At 45.3% G+C, this 17,460-nt stretch overlaps 1 protein-coding gene across 2 annotated transcripts in view; it reads right to left on the reverse strand.

Annotated features, from left to right (window-relative positions):
- Positions 1-17,460, reverse strand: part of Ak4 (adenylate kinase 4) — a 63,028-nt gene that overhangs the window by 17,272 nt on the left and 28,296 nt on the right. For both annotated transcript variants that reach the window (XM_021160493.3, XM_021160492.3), the window contains exon 3: positions 5,546-5,665. In XM_021160493.3, coding sequence (XP_021016152.1) covers positions 5,546-5,665 — 120 coding nt within the window. The remainder of the gene's footprint in view (positions 1-5,545; positions 5,666-17,460) is intronic.

A 17,460-nucleotide genomic window follows, 5' to 3' on the forward strand; every position in this document is an offset into this window, starting at 1 on the left:
CTGGGCATGCATCTCCTTCTGAGGGCTAGGTGGGTGGGCAAGCACACCAGGATGCCTCAGGTCTGAGAGCACTCTCCAGGAAAACAAGCATGCCAGGCAAGACTGTAAATGCAAATACCCTGGCTTTCGCAGCAAAGTGAGTACAAACAAATAAACAGAAATCCCTTCAGAAAGATCCAGTGAGCTCGTACTCACAATGCAATACAGCCCCCTTAATACAATTCCAGCTTCTTAAAATGTGAGTCTCAACCCATATGTAACTGATTGTGGGGCTGCAAAAAAAAAAAAAAAAAAAAAAAAAAATCTGGCAATAGAAAATGTTTCTGAATTCAAAATCAAGTGTCTAAGGAATCCAAGCAAGCAATGGTGACCTCACGGCAGTCTTGCAGTCTTTACACGGAGAAGGCCACTGTGCTCAAGGCAGATGATGGCAGGCGTATGGCTACTGGAATTGGGATTCCGTCTCCCTCAGCTTAAGGACAGCCTAAGCTCCATGAGACCCTGGATCGAATGGGGAAGGAGAGGGAGAAAGATAGTTTCATATTCCTAAGGCTGGCACAGAACTGACCGTCTGTCAAGTGTGCCACCGAAACCAGCCGCAGTGTTTCTCTTCTTATAAGAACCGTAATGATGCTGTGCGTGGTGTGACATGTCTTTAATCCTAGCACTCAGTGGGCAGAGGCAGGAGGATCTCTGTGAGTTAGAGGCCAACCTGGCAGAGAGAGCTCCAACACTACATAGTCCCTGTCTCATGAATGAACAGCAAAAGTGTTGTCTGTAAGCCTATTTTAGAACGTTATATTACAGTTACTTATTTGGGGGAGGAGGCAGAAATGGGTATGCCTGTGATGGTCAGAGGACAACTTACAGGACTGAGTTCTGATCAAACTCGAGTAGTTAGCTTTTGTATCAGGAACATTAGCTTGATGAATATCACTCTCGCAAGCATTGTGTACCTATTTTATATACTTATATGCCAAAGGCAACATAAAATCCAGCAAAATGGTGCCAGTGAAAACTGTCTACAAAACCTTCAAGTTATCTTTATCTTGAATTAAAAAGCTTAAAAATTATTTTCCAAACTGCAAGGATGCTTTTTTCCCCCAGGAAAACTAATGCTATGATTTGGATATGAGCTGTGCGCATCCCCCAAAGATCTGTGTGCTGAGACTTAGTTACCAGCGAGACAATGCATGCGATTACGTGACCTTTTTAGAGATGGAGGGTGGTGAACCTTTCTTGGGAAGGATTAACATGGTCCTTGAGGATTCTAACTAATTCCCATGAAATGTGCACAACATCAAGGAACAAGGCACCCTCCCCACTCTGGCTTCCTGAATCCCAACAAGGAGCACCTCCTTGTGTGTGCCCTTACTAAGACGCAGCCCGCCATGATACGATGCAGTCAAGGGGACGCTCGCTATGCTGCTGTCTGACCTTGTGGTTTGAGTAATAGCTGTTCTCCACACCCCGGGCATTGAAACACTTGGTCCCCAGCTGGTGATGCTGCTTGGGAAGGTGACAGATATATAGGATGCCTAAGCATACTTCCAGTTTGCTGTCTTGCTCTGTGTCTGACACTGTAGGGGTGATCTTTCTGCTTCCTACCCCAGCTGCCTGCTGCCATGTCTTCCCTGGTATTATGGACTCTAAAGCCCTGGCACGAACTAATTCATTCTTCCAAGAACTGCTTCTGGTTGTGGTAACTAACTAAAGTAACTAACACAACCTCTACAACGTCAAACTAAATACAACTTTTTGTTTATTCACTGCTCTACTCAGTGTTAGAGCAATGAAAGCTGACCAATGCACCAAATTAAAATATTTTGAAAATCTACCATGGTGGCTTACATCTGTAATCTTGGCATTTGGGGAGCTAAAGAAGACGATTGCTGTGAGTGTGAAGTCATCTGAGCTATTTAACGAGACTCTACCTCAAAAAGAGAACAAAATAAAATAGGTGTTTCCTATCTAAGTGCCGTGGAAGCAGACAGAGATGAACATTTTAACAAGGATGGAGCTGGCCCAGTCGGAGCACGCAGCATCTCTCTGACCGACTTGCTGTTCCCTTGGCTCGCATCCACAGCACTGACTTCCACCCACGGTTAGCAGGATGCTTCTCCAAAGCCATATGGACCGAGACGATGAGTCATCTGTCATGCAGAATTCCTTCTAAGACAGGCCTTTGCACATCCAATCACCTCTAGCACACTCAACAGGCGCATCCTCTGCGGAGCACAAGCATGTGCCTGTGACATAAGGCTTCTAAAGCAGAAGGTGGGGACCGGGCGGTCCTTACACCCTCAATGTGCCAAATGGACAGGCTCCAGAGCTTTGAAGAAAAATCAAAACTGAAAATGTCCAGATGGGCTTTCCGGAAGAGAGATGGGGGGCGGGGGGGGGGGGGGTAGACTAAGTCAGTTGGGAGACTGACGCATTTCACTAAGAACAGTCCTGTGATGTAAAAGACGGAGAACAGCTAAGAGAAACGCAAGCGAGAAAGGACATAACCCAGCCCATACGTGCCTCTGCAACTCAGCTAGACCACATCTTTTCAAGCTATTTTTGAACTTCATACTTCATGTAGTAACCTAAATATTCAGGCCCTATACACCAGCCGACAAATACTAGGAAAACCTCATTTACTTAAGCATTGCTCTCCTAAGCATTTTCATCCAGTCAGTCAGTTCATCCTAAACTCCTTCCTAGACCATCCTCCGCGATGAGTCAAATGCACAAACAGGTGAGGTGAGGGATCTACCTAAGGATGCACAGCCAGGAGCAGTCTGGCTGTCCGCAATACCCATTAGCCACCTCTTCTAAGGAGTTTAATAAGTGAATGATCTCTTAAAAGTACACAAATTTTATTTTACACGGCACGAGGCCTTAATAACTTAAGGACATTTAAAGGAATTACTGACAGGTATTAGCAAAATCAGAGGTCATTCCTAATACACAAAAAATATCTGGGAAATGAATGGTGGTCACACTTAGAACGCCAATTTGGGGAAGGGGTCATTCAGCTGTGACCCCTGCATGTGACTTATTGGGCAAACTATGCCAACTAATCATAGTGGCATGACAGTTACACGGGGAGTAACCAACTGCTTTCTGCTTGGATTTGAGGTCCAATCTACAGAGGGAATTCACATCTAATACTGTAACCTTGTTCAACAGCCCAGTGGGAAAGCAATTGCTGCTGCTTTGCTAAGGGGACATGATGTGCCTGACAAACTGACTTCTAAATATTTATGTTTACGACCACAGATTAGTCCTGCCATCCGGTCTGGTCAAAGACGCTTCTGTTTGCAATGGGTGACTGTTTAAGGAGAAGCTGTAAGGATAAGTGGCTCTTCAGTGTTCATCCCTAAACAGGACATCTGTGTTACCAACCCACCCACACTCACAACCTCACACACCAAGGTTCAGAAAATACCACAGAAAAGCGGGTAGGTGCTGGCTATTTATGGAAACTTGACACAAGCCAGATCACCTGAATTGAAGAAGGAACCTCAATTGAGAAACTGCCTCCATTAAGATTGGGCTTTAGGCAAGCAAGCCTGTGGATCATTTTCTTAATTAGTGATTGATGTCAGAGGGCCCAGCCCACTGAGGATGGTACCACTCCTGGGCTGATGGTCCTAGATGCTACAAGAAAGCAGACCGAGTATGCAAGTAAATCCATGGCCTCTGCATCAGCTCCTGCCTTCAGGTTGCTACCCTGCCTGCCTTCTATGATGAACTGTGACGTGGAAATGTAAGCAAATAAACCCTTCCCTCCCCAGGATGCCTCTGGTCATGGTGTTCATCACAGTGGAAATCCTAACTGAAATAGGGGAGGAGCCTAAGAGCTAGGCATGACACGGCCTTTGCACTTTTGACCTGCCTAGATCGGGCCCATGGCGTTCTGTCCTGGGGAGGATCACAGGCTCTGCCCCTCTCTGAGGCAGTTATATAGACTGCTCCAGAAGGAAGAGACATCTTCCTCAGTGGAGCAGCTGGTGGTTAAGTTGCCCTCACCCATGCTCCTTAATGAAACGCACCCGGGTACATACAAAAGAGTTGGGAAGCAGGGATGGGGGTGAAGGGGGTCAGCTGGAGTGGGACAACAGACAACAAGAGTAAATATGATCAAAACATTTATGTACAAAAGTTCATAACGAAACTCTTAAAGGTATTTTAAGTCTTTCTCCATTAAAATGCTTCCCTTGGTTGTTTGATCAGGGACATAGAAGTTGAGTAATGCCGGGCGGTGGCTCGGACACCTTTAATCCCAGCACTGGGAGGCAGAGGCAGGCGGATTTGAGTTCAAGGCCAGCCTGGTCTACAGAGTGAGTTCCAAGACAGCCAGGGCTACACAGAGAAACCCTGTCTTGAAAAAAACAAAAAGACAAAAAAAAACAAAAAAAACAAAAAAAAAAAAAACAAAAACAAAAAAAAGTTGAATAACACACACAAAAAAGGACTTCCTTTGCCTTTTTTGAATCCCATTGCACTGACTCTGTATTTATCCAATCCCCCTCCCCTCAAATGCATATTTTTTTAATCCACACATTTTTCACCAGGGGGATGTCCATTATATTTTATGTGTGTGAATGTGTCCTTTTACATGTTCACATGTATACCATGTACGTGCCTGGTGCTCAGGAAGGCCAGAAAGAACTAGGACACCTAGAATCGGAGTTGGATTCACGTGAGCTACCGTGCTCCGCAGGGAACCTGCAAGACCAGCACCTGCTAACCACTGGGCCATCCGTCCAGAGCCGACTCTCCTTTTCAAAAACACTAACCCAACTCTCTCGTCAGTAAAAGGCTGAGTCCTTGAAGGAAGAAAAAATGTTTTCTCTTATAAATTTGCAGCCTTTTAAAAAACATTTCTTTACACAGATTTCTACTTTGCTGAGACAGATAAACCTTAAAACAAGAAACAAACTTTTAAACTATTTGCCAAAAATGGGGTCCTTGAAGACACAGCCCTGGCAGAAATTCAGAATGGAATGGCTGGATCATAAATATGCACAGCCCTACACTGTCCCACCAAGGCCCCACTCTGTAACCAGTGGCCTAGTATGTATTATAGTCCAGCCTGACTTACAGCTTGCTGTAATTCCCTGCCTCAGCCTCTCAAGTGCAGAGATAAGATGCATGCCCTCACACCGAGGCTACCATTTTTATAATCATTTCCTATGTAGTCAATATAGACTTTTTAGACACCGTATCTCTGTTGATCTGTGGAAAAACAAGAAAACTCATAGCTGGAATTTTTGCAATGCCAGTGAATGAAGAAGCCTCCTAGTTTAACATGGTATACACAGTGTGAGTTCATCCCTGAATTGTGAACCAAAGCAGTGACAGGCCTCCCTTGGTCAAAGCTTTCACAGTAACGGTCAGCAGATAAAAAACTAAGAGGCTCCATGTTGCCAAATTATAATAGTAAATCAATTATAATATTAAATCATTGCTGAAAGGAACAGCTAATAAACTGTAAAAACATTATGAGAGCAATCAAGGGTGGCCAAGTCCAGCCTGCCCATCACCCACTCACCATCTAACAGCCAGTGCTGGGCACTCCGAGTCTCCAGTTCTGACATCATTAGGCGAGTGATCACATGATCTGGAACCAAAAGACCTTTTTCTAGGTACTGTTTTGCCACGTCACCAACTTCTGTTAAAGAGAGGAAAAAGAAACACTCAAGAAGGCTTCAATGACTGCATTGGCACAAGCCTATAATTCCAGCACTGAGGAGGTGGAGGGAGGACGACCAGAAGTCCAATGTTAGTTATCCTCAGCAATTAGCAAGCTGGAGGCTAAACTGGGCTACATGAGATCTGTTTTCCAAAATATGAGAGGAAAAGAATTTAATACACTCTTGGCAGTTTAGCCTTCTGGTTCATCATCCATGGCACAGTAACAAAGTTTGGATGAAGGTAACTATTACAGTGCTTTATTTAATATTGGTTTTTACTATGGGGCATTGCTTTTTAAATGCCTAGGAGACTATAAAAAACAACTCTTTGAGATATCACAAGCACAAACACAAGAAAAGGAATGGCCAAGATTGAAATAAGGAGGGAGGTGGGACACAAAAGGCTTAGAAGCACTGGAGGTCACCAGGACAATGGACAATGACAAGAACAGGGCCGGAAGACTGGAGAAGGCTCAACCATTCCTGGGGAGACCTGCTGGATTGCCTAAAACCTTGAGCTGTTATCTCATATCCCACGTAGCATCTCACTCAAAGGAGCGAGTCACTGAGAATGACCAGAACAAGTGGCCAGCTATATGGCCAACAGGTGTGTTGATCCTGGCAGTGCTGGGGGTGAGCCCAGAGGCTCACATGCAGACAAGTGCACGATCACTGAGCATCTTACACACCTGGCCATCCACAGGCCCAGAGGAAAGAAGTGAGAAGACACTTCATGTGATGGGGGCACTCAGCATACATGAGGATCCTCAAGCCTCTCAGGTGGAAGGCACACCCATGAGACACGGGGCTACATACGGAGGGCATGGCCTTTAAAGCAGCTTTAGAAAGGTCACGCCCAAACCCAAGATCAGCTACTTAGATTGAGTGAGGGGCCTGGTGCAAACTCAAAATGTAGTCATGGTACTCCATGAAAAGCAAAAGACTTCAGTGGCACAGCAGAGCATTAACTAAGCAGGTGGAGGTCACAGAGCAAGGCAGTGACACTGGAGCAGAATGCCATGGCATAAGCAAAGGAGGCTGATGGGGTCCCAGGCTTGATGTAGGAAGCAGAAGCACAGGAAGATGCCCTTCATCTATCCCTTGAGAGTCCCTTGGCTTGAGTCAAAGCAAGCTTAAAATAACCCCAGGGAAGGCACTCACCCCACTATGTGGCTGACTGAGAGAAGGGTTCAAGTGTGGCATAGGGCCCCAAAGATTTCAGGCAGCTGTGGCCCCCACCCCTACAGGATGACAGCAACATGTCCACTGTCCTCACATGACATAGCTCTCAACCTCTACCTGCCATGAAGACCCACAGCCATCAGGATTAGCCCATGAAGAAAGTCCTCTAGAACAGAGCACCTTGTCATAAAACAGGTCACCCCCAAAACTGGCTCGTACCTGCCCTGGCCAGGTTACTTAGAAGAAAAAGTCCCCATTAAAAAACTAATGCCAGCATGTTTTATTATCCAATTTCCCAAGAAGTCCAAAGATTGAATACACATACTATTACTTTCATTCATTCATTCTCTCTCTCTCTCTCTCTCTCTCTCCCTCCCTCCCTCCCCCTCCCTTACTCCCTCCCCCTCCCTCCCTCCACACAGGGGAGGGTGATGCCAGATAGAAATGGGGTATCTCTAAGTTACACAGAGTGGCCTCTATCTTGAAATCCATGTGCTTCAGCCTCCCATGTGTCAGGATTACAAACATGTTCCACTTTTCTGGCTAAAACTTTAAACTGGTATCTACAGAGCTTCAGCCAACTGGGTCATCATTCCAAAATTCATGCTTCCGAGTTCTGTTAGCTCACATTTGTTTGAGGTTTTACGGTTGTGCACATTCATGGAAGCAACTAGTAGATTGCTGTGGTCAAGTATGCCAGACAGCCAGCTGCAAATGGGCAGCTTGCAGAGCCCATTGTGAGCATCCATTAAATGAAAAGAAAAAAATGCCTCTTTCTAGGGAAGGTGCTGCGTAGGGACACGTGGTACTGTCTAGGACCGGAGATGGTTGCCGGTCTTGTGGCTGTGATTCCACTAAGAACTCACTGGATGTGATAGATGCTGGACCCTGCACCAGCAACCACTTGGCCTGACTCAAAGCTTAAAGCTTTCAACAGCAAAATGTAACAGCAATTTCTACCATTGGGCAAAAAAAAAAAAAAAAAAAAAAAAAAACAATGTCAGTAATTACTGGAATTAAATTACAAAGACCAGACGTAGTAGCACACAGCCTTAACCCTAATACTTGTGAGTCAAAATCAGGAAGAATGCTACAAGTTCAAAGTCAGCCTGGTACAGAGGGGGAGTTCCAGGCTATCTAAGGCTACCTGTCTCAAAAAGACTGGCAAGATGGTGCCACCAGTAAAACCACTAAGCCTGACAACCTGAGAGATGCCCAAGATCTATATAGTGGAGAGAACAGATTCCCTCATGGTGTCCTCTGGCCTCCCATATGCAGGAGGGCATGCACCATGCCACCACCACCCTGACACACTAGGTGGTGTGACTTGGGGAGATTTAGGCGATAGAGCTTTGTTGACGGAGTGATGTCACAGGGGATGGGCATTACACGTACAAAGGCTTGCCTACTTCCAGTCTGCTCTCTGCTTTGTGCCTGTGGTTGAGGATGCCAGTTCTCAGCTCCCCGTTCCTGCTACCACGCCTATGGCTTACTGCCAAGCCTTCCTGCCATGGACTCTTATCTCAATGGAACTATAAGCTAAAATAAACTCTTCCTCCTATAAGCTGCCTTGGTCATGATGTTTATCACAGCAATAGAAAAGTAATACAATGCCCACCTGCCTTATATTGACAAAAGCCTAATATAAGGAAGGTGTGTACTGGCTACTTTTGTGTCAACTTGACACAGCTGGAGTTATCACAGAGAAAGGAGCTTCAGTTGAGGAAATGCCTCCATGAGATCCAACTGTAAGGCATTTTCTCAATTAGTGATCAAGGGGGAAAGGCCCCTTGTGGGTGGGACCATCTCTGGGCTGGTAGTCTTGGGTTCTATAAGAGAGCAGTCTGAGCAAGCCAGAGGAGGCAAGCCAGTAAGGAACATCCCTCCATGGCCTCTGCATCAGCTCCTGCTCCCTGACCTGCTTGAGTTCCAGTCCTGACTTCCTTTGGTGATGAACAGCAGCATGGAAGTGTAAGCCGAATAAACCCTTTCCTCCCCAACTTGCTTCTTGGTCATGATGTTTGTGCAGGAATAGAAACCCTGACTAAGACAAATTGGTACCAGCAGAGTGGGGTATTCCTGTGACAACCTGACCATGTTTTGGGGAGGACTGTGGAAGGACTTTGGAACATTGGGCTTGAATATCCATTCATTGTTAAGAGTTCTGTCAGATGTTTTGTAGGAGCTTGGAAGATAATGCTGAAAACAGTGCAGAAGATGGAGGCCTGGTTTGTGAAATTTCAGAGGGAAAATTAAAGACTCTTTTCAGGGCCATTGCTGTTTTGATTGTGAAGATTCTGTAGTTCTGGTTAGCTGGGGCTGAAGAATCATCTGTGATTAACAAGATACCAGAACTACTAAAGCAAAAACTTTGCATTACTGGGACTATTGATGCTGGTTAGCTGGAGCTAAGAAATTAGCGGTGATTAAGAAGAGACCAGCATCACTGAGGTAACATCTTCTGGGAAGTGTTTTCTGAAAGCACAAAGAGGCTGTGTTCCAGAGATACCCAAGGTTGTACTCCTGCTGCAGCGAGACTTGGTAATATGTAAGGGTCACCCACGTGGTACTGGTTTTGAAGGCATGAAGGGGTCACGCAGAGCAGCTGAGGCTCGGCATTGTGAGAGGGCATGGAAGGCCATTGGTGAAGGTGCAGCCTCAGTTGCAATTGAAGGCCCAGGACTAAAGGGGTCACGCAGTGTTTTAGAGATGCCAGTACCATGAGATGACCACCAAGAGCAGCAGCAGCAGTGGAGTACAGGCATCTGGAGCGTAGAGGACGACACATGTGCTACAAAGGGCATGGCTGGAGAAGTAACTCAAGCCCTTGGAGGAGCCCAGAAGATCGTGAGTTGGATCCCAGACATTGGACGGTTTGAGATTGATTTTTGCTTTTGATTGTGACTGTGCCCTGATATTTTCCCTCTTGAATGTTAGTGGAGCCCACAGTTAAGAGACTTAATTGTAAAAAGACTTTGAATTTTAAAAGAGATGGATATTTTAAAGAGATTGAAATTTTAAGAATATGTAAAGACTGTGAGGCTTTTAAAGTTATTTAGATCTTGGGGATGAATAAGAATGTAAGGGTTGAGGCTTACTAGTGATGTGTTTGTGTGTCAAGTTGACAAGGGGTCAATTGTACTGGCTACTTTTGTGTCAACTTGACACAGCTGGAGTTATCACAGAGAAAGGAGCTTCAGTTGAGGAAATGCCTCCATGAGATCCAACTGTAAGGCATTTTCTCAATTAGTGATCAAGGGGGAAAGGCCCCTTGTGGGTGGGACCATCTCTGGGCTGGTAGTCTTGGTTCTATAAGAGAGCAGGCTGAGCAAGCCAGGGGAAGCAAGCCAGTAAAGAACATCCCCCCATGGCCTCTGCATCAGCTCCTGCTCCCTGACCTGCTTGAGTTCCAGCCCTGACTTCCTTTGGTGATGAACAGCAGCATGGAAGTGTAAGCCAAATAAACCCTTTCCTCCCCAACTTGCTTCTTGGTCATGATGTTTGTACAGGAATAGAAACCCTGACTAAGACAAAGGTGTATGTTTTTCTTCTCAAAGAATCTGACCAGTTATACGAAAGTTTAAAGCAGACAAAATTATTTTAACAATGGGTTACATATTACAACACTATATGGGAAATTAAGGCTATAAGATATAGGGCAGTGGCTGTCAAGAGGAGGGTGGGAAGCAGGTATTTTAAAGACACTATTTTTTACCAGTAATGCTCTATATCTTGGGCTAGATAATAACACCCCCCGCTCTGTGTGTGTGTATCTGCCTGTCTGCCTCTTTGTTCTAAGTGAGAACAAACTGGATTCAGAGGATAAGCCAGTCAAATGTCCACCATACAGCAACTTCCTGCGATGCCTAGCTGGGTCGCTAAAGACAAACATTCTGTACCCATTCAATGCTGCTGAAGAAAGATCCTGGCAAGGGACCAATTCTTTCTCAAGGCTGCACACCCTGTAAGCACCAAATGCAATGTGAAAGGGACAAAACTAGAAGAAACTAGGCTCCCCTTAGTAGCATCCCTTCTGCAAATTCTGATAACAAAACATGGTAGTTCCAACACGCACAGGTTTAAGAGGCCTGATCATCCCTAAACTGTAGCTTTGTGATCCCAAAGACTAGTTCTTGCTCTCTGCAGACTATTCCGGCACTTACATGAAAAATATCGAGTCCTCCTATGAACTGTTTAGCCTTCTTATTACTTTGCTAAAGAAAACACGTGAGCCAGGCATGGTGATAAACACCTTTAATTCCAGCAGCCAGGAGGCAGAGGGTGGAGGATCTCTGAGTTCCAGGCTAGCCTGGTCTACATAGCGAAGTTCCAGGTCACTGAAGTGAAAATTTCTGATTTCTTTGGAGATTCAGTTGTGTCGTATCATGCAGACATGTAAGAGGACCTGTGATGTCTTGAAAGAATATAAAGATGACCCCACAGACAGAGTGACCAGGCTTTGGCAATGGTTCACCTTGCACCACGTAGCTGGTCTTAGCTTGTCATGACTTCATAGAGAGTAATTCACCAAAGAACTTCCCATGATACTCTGGTTGCTTCTTGCTGCTTCCACAGACTCGTGCTGATTCGGCAGGGCCTCACAGTTTCCTCTGCATATCCTGACGACAAACACTGGGATCTCCCCAAAGAGCTTCCTCTAAACTGGTCCATAACCCCCATTTCTTAGTAACCTTTCTTTCCCCTACCTCTGGGTAGGTGGGCTAGAAGAGAGGTTGAAGTGTTAAAGAACCCTAATAAAAGGAGGTTTTGAAAAATCTAAGCCTATGGCTAGCCAAGGCAACACTGTGAGACCCTGTCTGAAAAAAACTAAAAACCCTTTAAAAGTCTTAGAGAAGAGGGTCAAGAGGAGGAGAAAAAAATTATACACACACACACACACACACACACACACACGTGTGAAAGCTTTAGGAAAAAAGTATTTTAGAAAATCTTGGGTAAAGGGGTTTACTGCTAAGCCTGACCTGTGGTGGAGGGGATCCATCCATACAAATTGTTTTCTGACCTCCACAGTACACAGGTGCACACAGAACCAACCACAAATAACAACAAGCTGAAGAGGTAAGTTCAGTGATGCTCACCCACATAAAAAGCCAAGCATGGTAACACGTGATTGTAATCTCAGTGCTGAGGAAGGAGGCAACGGGAGGATCTCCAGAGCTTGTGATCCAGTCAGTTTACTTCAATAACCAGCCTAAGTCCTAGGGAGAGGTTCTGACTCACAAAACAAGGGGGACCACACCTGCGAAATGTCACCCACATTCATCCCAAAAATCGCTTTGCAGCGCACAGACATAATGGTGTCAAGGACTGAGCATGTGGCTGCATCTGTAGGATGCATGTAGAGCCTGCCCCGAGTTCTATCCCCCTGCACTATATAAACCAGCACGGCAGTACACACCTGTAGTCCCAGCTTGGAGGGTGGATATAGGAGATCAACCAAAAACTCAAGGACATACTTCACTACAGATCTGCAGGCTAGTCAGGGCTACAGGAAACCCTGACTTTGGAAAAAAAAATGTCCAAGACTGGGCTTCGTGGATAAAGTGCTTGCCATGCAGTTGTGAGGATCAGAGTTCAGATCCCAAGAACCGACATATGTGGTGGCCAGCCCGTAACTATAGAACTCAGAAAATAGAGACAAGGCATCCCTGGAGATTTTTGGCTAGCCTAGACCCCATCAGCAAGCTCTGGGTTTAACTGAGAAGCCTGCCTCAATAAAGGTGTCTAGAAATCAAGGATTCCTGATGATGCCTCCATGAAGCCGCACACATGAGCAGGCTCGTGCATTACACACACACACACACACACACACACACACACGTTCTCAGGTTGGGCGTGGAGTGACTAACCTCCACTTCCACCTTTCACAAGGTTACAGCAGGAGGATCATCATGAGTTTAAGGACAGCCTGACCACAGAATAAGACCCTGTGTCAAAAATAAGCAAGGCAAACAAACAAGCCCAAGTCCTTTAGAGGTAGAAATTATTGCAAAAATTCCGTAAGTCACTGTGGTACTTAGCCCAAATGCGTCTTTTCAGACTGTCAGGATTCAAGCTTCAGTCAGCCTTGCTGAATCAGGCACAGACTTTCTTTCCTTAGTACCACAAAGATAATCTGCTACTCATAGCTATGAAGAAGATTCTGAGTCTACTGTAATGATAAAGAACATACATTTTATAGCCAGACTGCCTGGTTTCATGTCTCAACTCTATTCCTGTCCTCATTTCTTTAAGGAAGAAGCTGAAAAGGTAACTCACTGGGACTGCAGGGATGGCTAAGCAGCTAAGAGTACTTGCTGGGCAATCGTGAGGACTAGAGTTTAGATCCCAGCACCCACAGTAATCTTACAAATGCCTTAATTCCAAAGCCCTCTTCACACACACACACACACACACACACAGAGCCTCCTCCCATAGCACATCAATTATTAGTTTAAAGAGCAGTGCAAACACTCATTTTAAAAAACATAATAAATCATAAAAAGATGATAGAGTTTCATTAGGCACAGAAATGCAGACATCTACATCCTGAGTATTTTCTTGGCTCTGTACCTGAACATGTGCATTCATAGAACACACCATGAACATCTGGTGGAGTACCACACGCTGCCTCTCAGGCAGCCAAGAAAAACAGGCAGCAGAAGACCACAAGGAAACAGATAAGGGTAAGTGCTTTGGAAGTCAGCCAGAACTTGAGGACTATCAGGCTCAGAGCACTGAAGCAAGTGTTCAGGCTCAAGCTGCAAATCTGTTCTGGTACCCACACCAGGCACAGCGGTCCAGAGGAGTGGGCTTTTATACTTTCTTCCTTCCTGGGGCTCTTTCTCTGCAAACAAAGATGGGACAGCATCCCTGAAACCTGATCCCAGTCCAGTGACTACCCCCATTCAGAGAACAGAGGAATTTCATTTTTCATCTGACCCTAGTCATGGCAGAAGGCTGTCGAGCCACCCCTGGGCAGCAAGTGTCTTGGCTGTGGATCAGCTCGAAGAGCCACTGTTCTCCACGCCTCTGCACAGGTGGCACAAGCTGCCTCAGCTGCTCAGGCATGACTTCTCCCCTCTCTGTCCTTCAGTTTTCTCATAACCTGACAGAGAACTAAAAATGTGCCCAGCACACACCCTCCCAAAACAGGCTGGGAAGGGGAGCAAGATCTGATGACAAGACTTTCCACAGGATTTCCTTAGCCACGGAGGGGCCCTGTGGTACACTGACAGGCCAACCTGCAGTCAGTCACCCTTCAGCAACAGCAGTAGTCACTAAGAACTAAGGATCTGGGGCTGGAGAGATAGCTCCACAGTTAAAGGCTGTTGCTGCCCATGCAGGGGACCTGGATTCAGACCCCAGAACCTATGTCAGGTACCTCAAATAATTCCACTCCAGGGGATCTGATGTCCTCTTCTGGCTGCTGCAGGCACCCACACATATGGCATATAGTTACACAGATAAATAAATAGCCTTTAAAATAAATTATAAAGGCAAAATTTAAGGACTGACCAGTAATTGTCTCAACTATGGGGAAGGCTACTATTTGATTTTTGAAACAAACAGCATGGTGAGCATGGTGGCATACACCTATACTAGGGACAGTAAGGCAGGTGGGCTATAAGTGAGGCCAGCCTGGGCTACATAGCAAGATCCTGCCCCTCCCCTCTCCCCTCTTGAACCCAAAAATTAAAATGTTTTACATAAAAACCTATAAACTTTTTGTCATGCCTGATTTCCTCCTCCTTTTCCCCCCTTTCATTTTTGTATTTTGTTGTTGTTGTTGTTGTTGTTTGTTTCATCAAGTGAAGCCTTCCTACGAGGAGGAAGACCGTGATGCCCAAGTGTCTTGGCTACATGCATGCTCGTCTGTAAGAGTAGTCAGTTCCTAATCCTGGACACACGGATTTTTGCTTTCTGTCTTCTAAGAGCTAAGCTGTGGTTACACTGCTGTTCCTAGTGTGCAGTTTCAAACGCAGAGATAGAACTTGTCTGCCATCTCTTAGATTCCCATAATGGGATCCCGAAGTCTTTCTGCAGACCCCTCACTAGAGCAAAGCCTTCAAAGGCCTTCCCTGCCAGCTTCCTTGTGTAACTGACTCTCGGTCTATAGTCTTTCTCTACCGAAGCACTCTTTCCCTGTTCTCAGAGGAAGAACTCTGCTCAGCTGAGTGAGTCACATAAAGTCTCGCGGAACCAGATGCCCCTTCAACTATTTTAAAGTTATTATTTTATGTGTATGAGTGTTTTGCCTGTATGTTATATCTGTGTACCATGTACCCAGTGCCCAGACACTAGAAAGGGCATGGAATGTCCTAAAATTGGAGTTATAGATAGTTTTGAGCCAGCATGTGGATGTCAGAAATTGAACCTGGGTCCTCTACAAGTGCAGCCAGTGCTCTTAAAAACAGAAAAAAACTCCAGCTCCTATCTCCTTTAAAAACAAAACAAGATATTTTATGTATTCCAGGCTGGTCTGAAACTAGTTGGTGACACTTCTGCCTCAGCCTCCCATGTGCTGGGATTATAGGCATGCACCACCATGCCTGGTCCATCAATATTTTTCAATGCTGTAAATAAAAAAAAAAAAAAGAAGAAGAAGAAGTGAGGAGAAGATAACCACAGTGATAAATATAAACTAAGCATCCAAGATCTAACCTAGACAAGAGAAAGGCAAAGCCTCACGCTAGCAAGTGTATCAAAGGAAAATGTGTTCGCCACAAGGCTGACAGCCTTCATTTGTTCTCTGGAACCCACAGAACAGTAGAAAACTGGGTCCCACAAGTTCACGATAGATAGATAGATAGATAGATAGATAGATTAAAAACAAATGACAATAAAGGATTCAAATACCTATAATGTTCCTCCCTTTCTCAGAGATCCTTATAGGGAAGATAACTTTGATCTAAAATTTTTATCAAGTTTTTAAGAAACCAAGTGTCCAAGCTTCTTCTTCTGCTTCCTCCAGTCTGGCTGTCCGAGGAACAAGCAGATGGGTCTTTGACCAGGAGGTAGAGCCAGGGAGTCAAGGGAGGTTCCGTAGGGGATCTGGGTAAGAAATCAGCAGGTACTGGAAGCCTGGAAAGGGGATTTGGAAAACGTAGAGCCTCCAGCCACGGCAGAGCAGGACATCTACATGCTGACCTCTAGGACAAGGTGGGCGATAGCTAGATGGAGTGCTATTTATGGGTGACAGTGATTTCCAGTGTGCCATGCCACAGTGTTGCTCACCGTAAACTGTCAATACAAGCACTTCATTATCAAGGCACTCTGAAGGAAGGAAGGTACAAGAACAGTGCCCAACATAGGATGGAACCATTCAGAAATGACTAGAAGGCAGAAGTGAATGCCAGGCAGCAGGAAATCTGAAAAGGTATTAAGGCTACCTAATAGGGGATGGGCCTGAGTCCTGTCTTTTCTCTGGGTTTCATGCTAAAGAATTCTTCCATCCACTGTTACATCCCCTACCCTTCACTAAGTTCACCAGGACGGTCTTGTCCTTGAACTAGCTCAGCAGCCATGGCCTTTAACTTCTCATTCTCCTGCCTCATTCTCCCAAACAGCTGATATCACAGGCATGTACCACTTAAGATTTAATTATGTGGGTGAGGTAGGTAGAGATGCACATGTGAGTGTTGGGTGCCCATAGGTACCAAGTGTTAGATCCCCCTAAAGCTGAATATAGAATATAGGCAGTTGTGACCCATGCAATGTCATTACAGGGAATTGAACTCAGGTCCTGTGAAAGAATAGTCTGTGCTTTTAACCACTGAGAAAGCCAGCCTGATTTGCATCTTTTCAATGGAGCAGACAATGCTGGAGGACTTGAGAATTAGTCAATGTTCTGTTAGGACATCTATTCCCTACATAAAACATCCTATTAGGCCTTGCCAGAAAGACTCAACATGTGACCAGGATTTGTGCTGACTTAATAATCTCTTAAAATCTTAGGCCAAGCTGGTCCAGAATCAAAAGGAGGAGGAAAAAAAAAAAAAAACAATGGATGTAAGACCCAGTAAACTAGGTGCTAAAGAGATGGCTCAGTGGTTAAAAGCACTGGATGCTCTTGCAGAGGACACAACACATTGGCTCACAAACATTTTAACTCCGATTCCAAAGAACCAAAGGTCCTCCTCTGGTTTTCACAGGAACAGGCATGCAAGTGGCACATACATACATACATACATACATGCAGAAACACATCCATGTCCATGAAATAAAATTAAAGAAGCAATTCACTGCCATCCTGCTCTCTGGAGGGACAATCCATTCCCATGGTTACTTATATTCCACAGGTGTTAGATCACCTAGACACCCCAGGTGCTTCCCACATTCATCAAGGAGCCTACAGGGCCCCAGCCCCTTGATTTCAACCCATACGTCTACTCTAAAACCTCTGGTCTTCAAACCCACACTGCTATTTCAAATAGCGCGTACCTGAAGTGGAATGCGCTACCAGGGAGACTAATTTTAGAGACACTTCAAAACATTCACACTTATTCCGCTGCCAGAGAAAGGAGAAAAACACCACAGGCACACAGGTCAGAAATGCCCGGGCTGCTCTCCAAAGAGTGCACGGAGAGAG

This window comes from Mus caroli, unplaced genomic scaffold, assembly GCF_978045245.1.
Source record: "Mus caroli unplaced genomic scaffold, Mus_caroli_1 scaffold_6, whole genome shotgun sequence".
NCBI classification, from domain to species: Eukaryota; Metazoa; Chordata; class Mammalia; order Rodentia; family Muridae; genus Mus; species Mus caroli.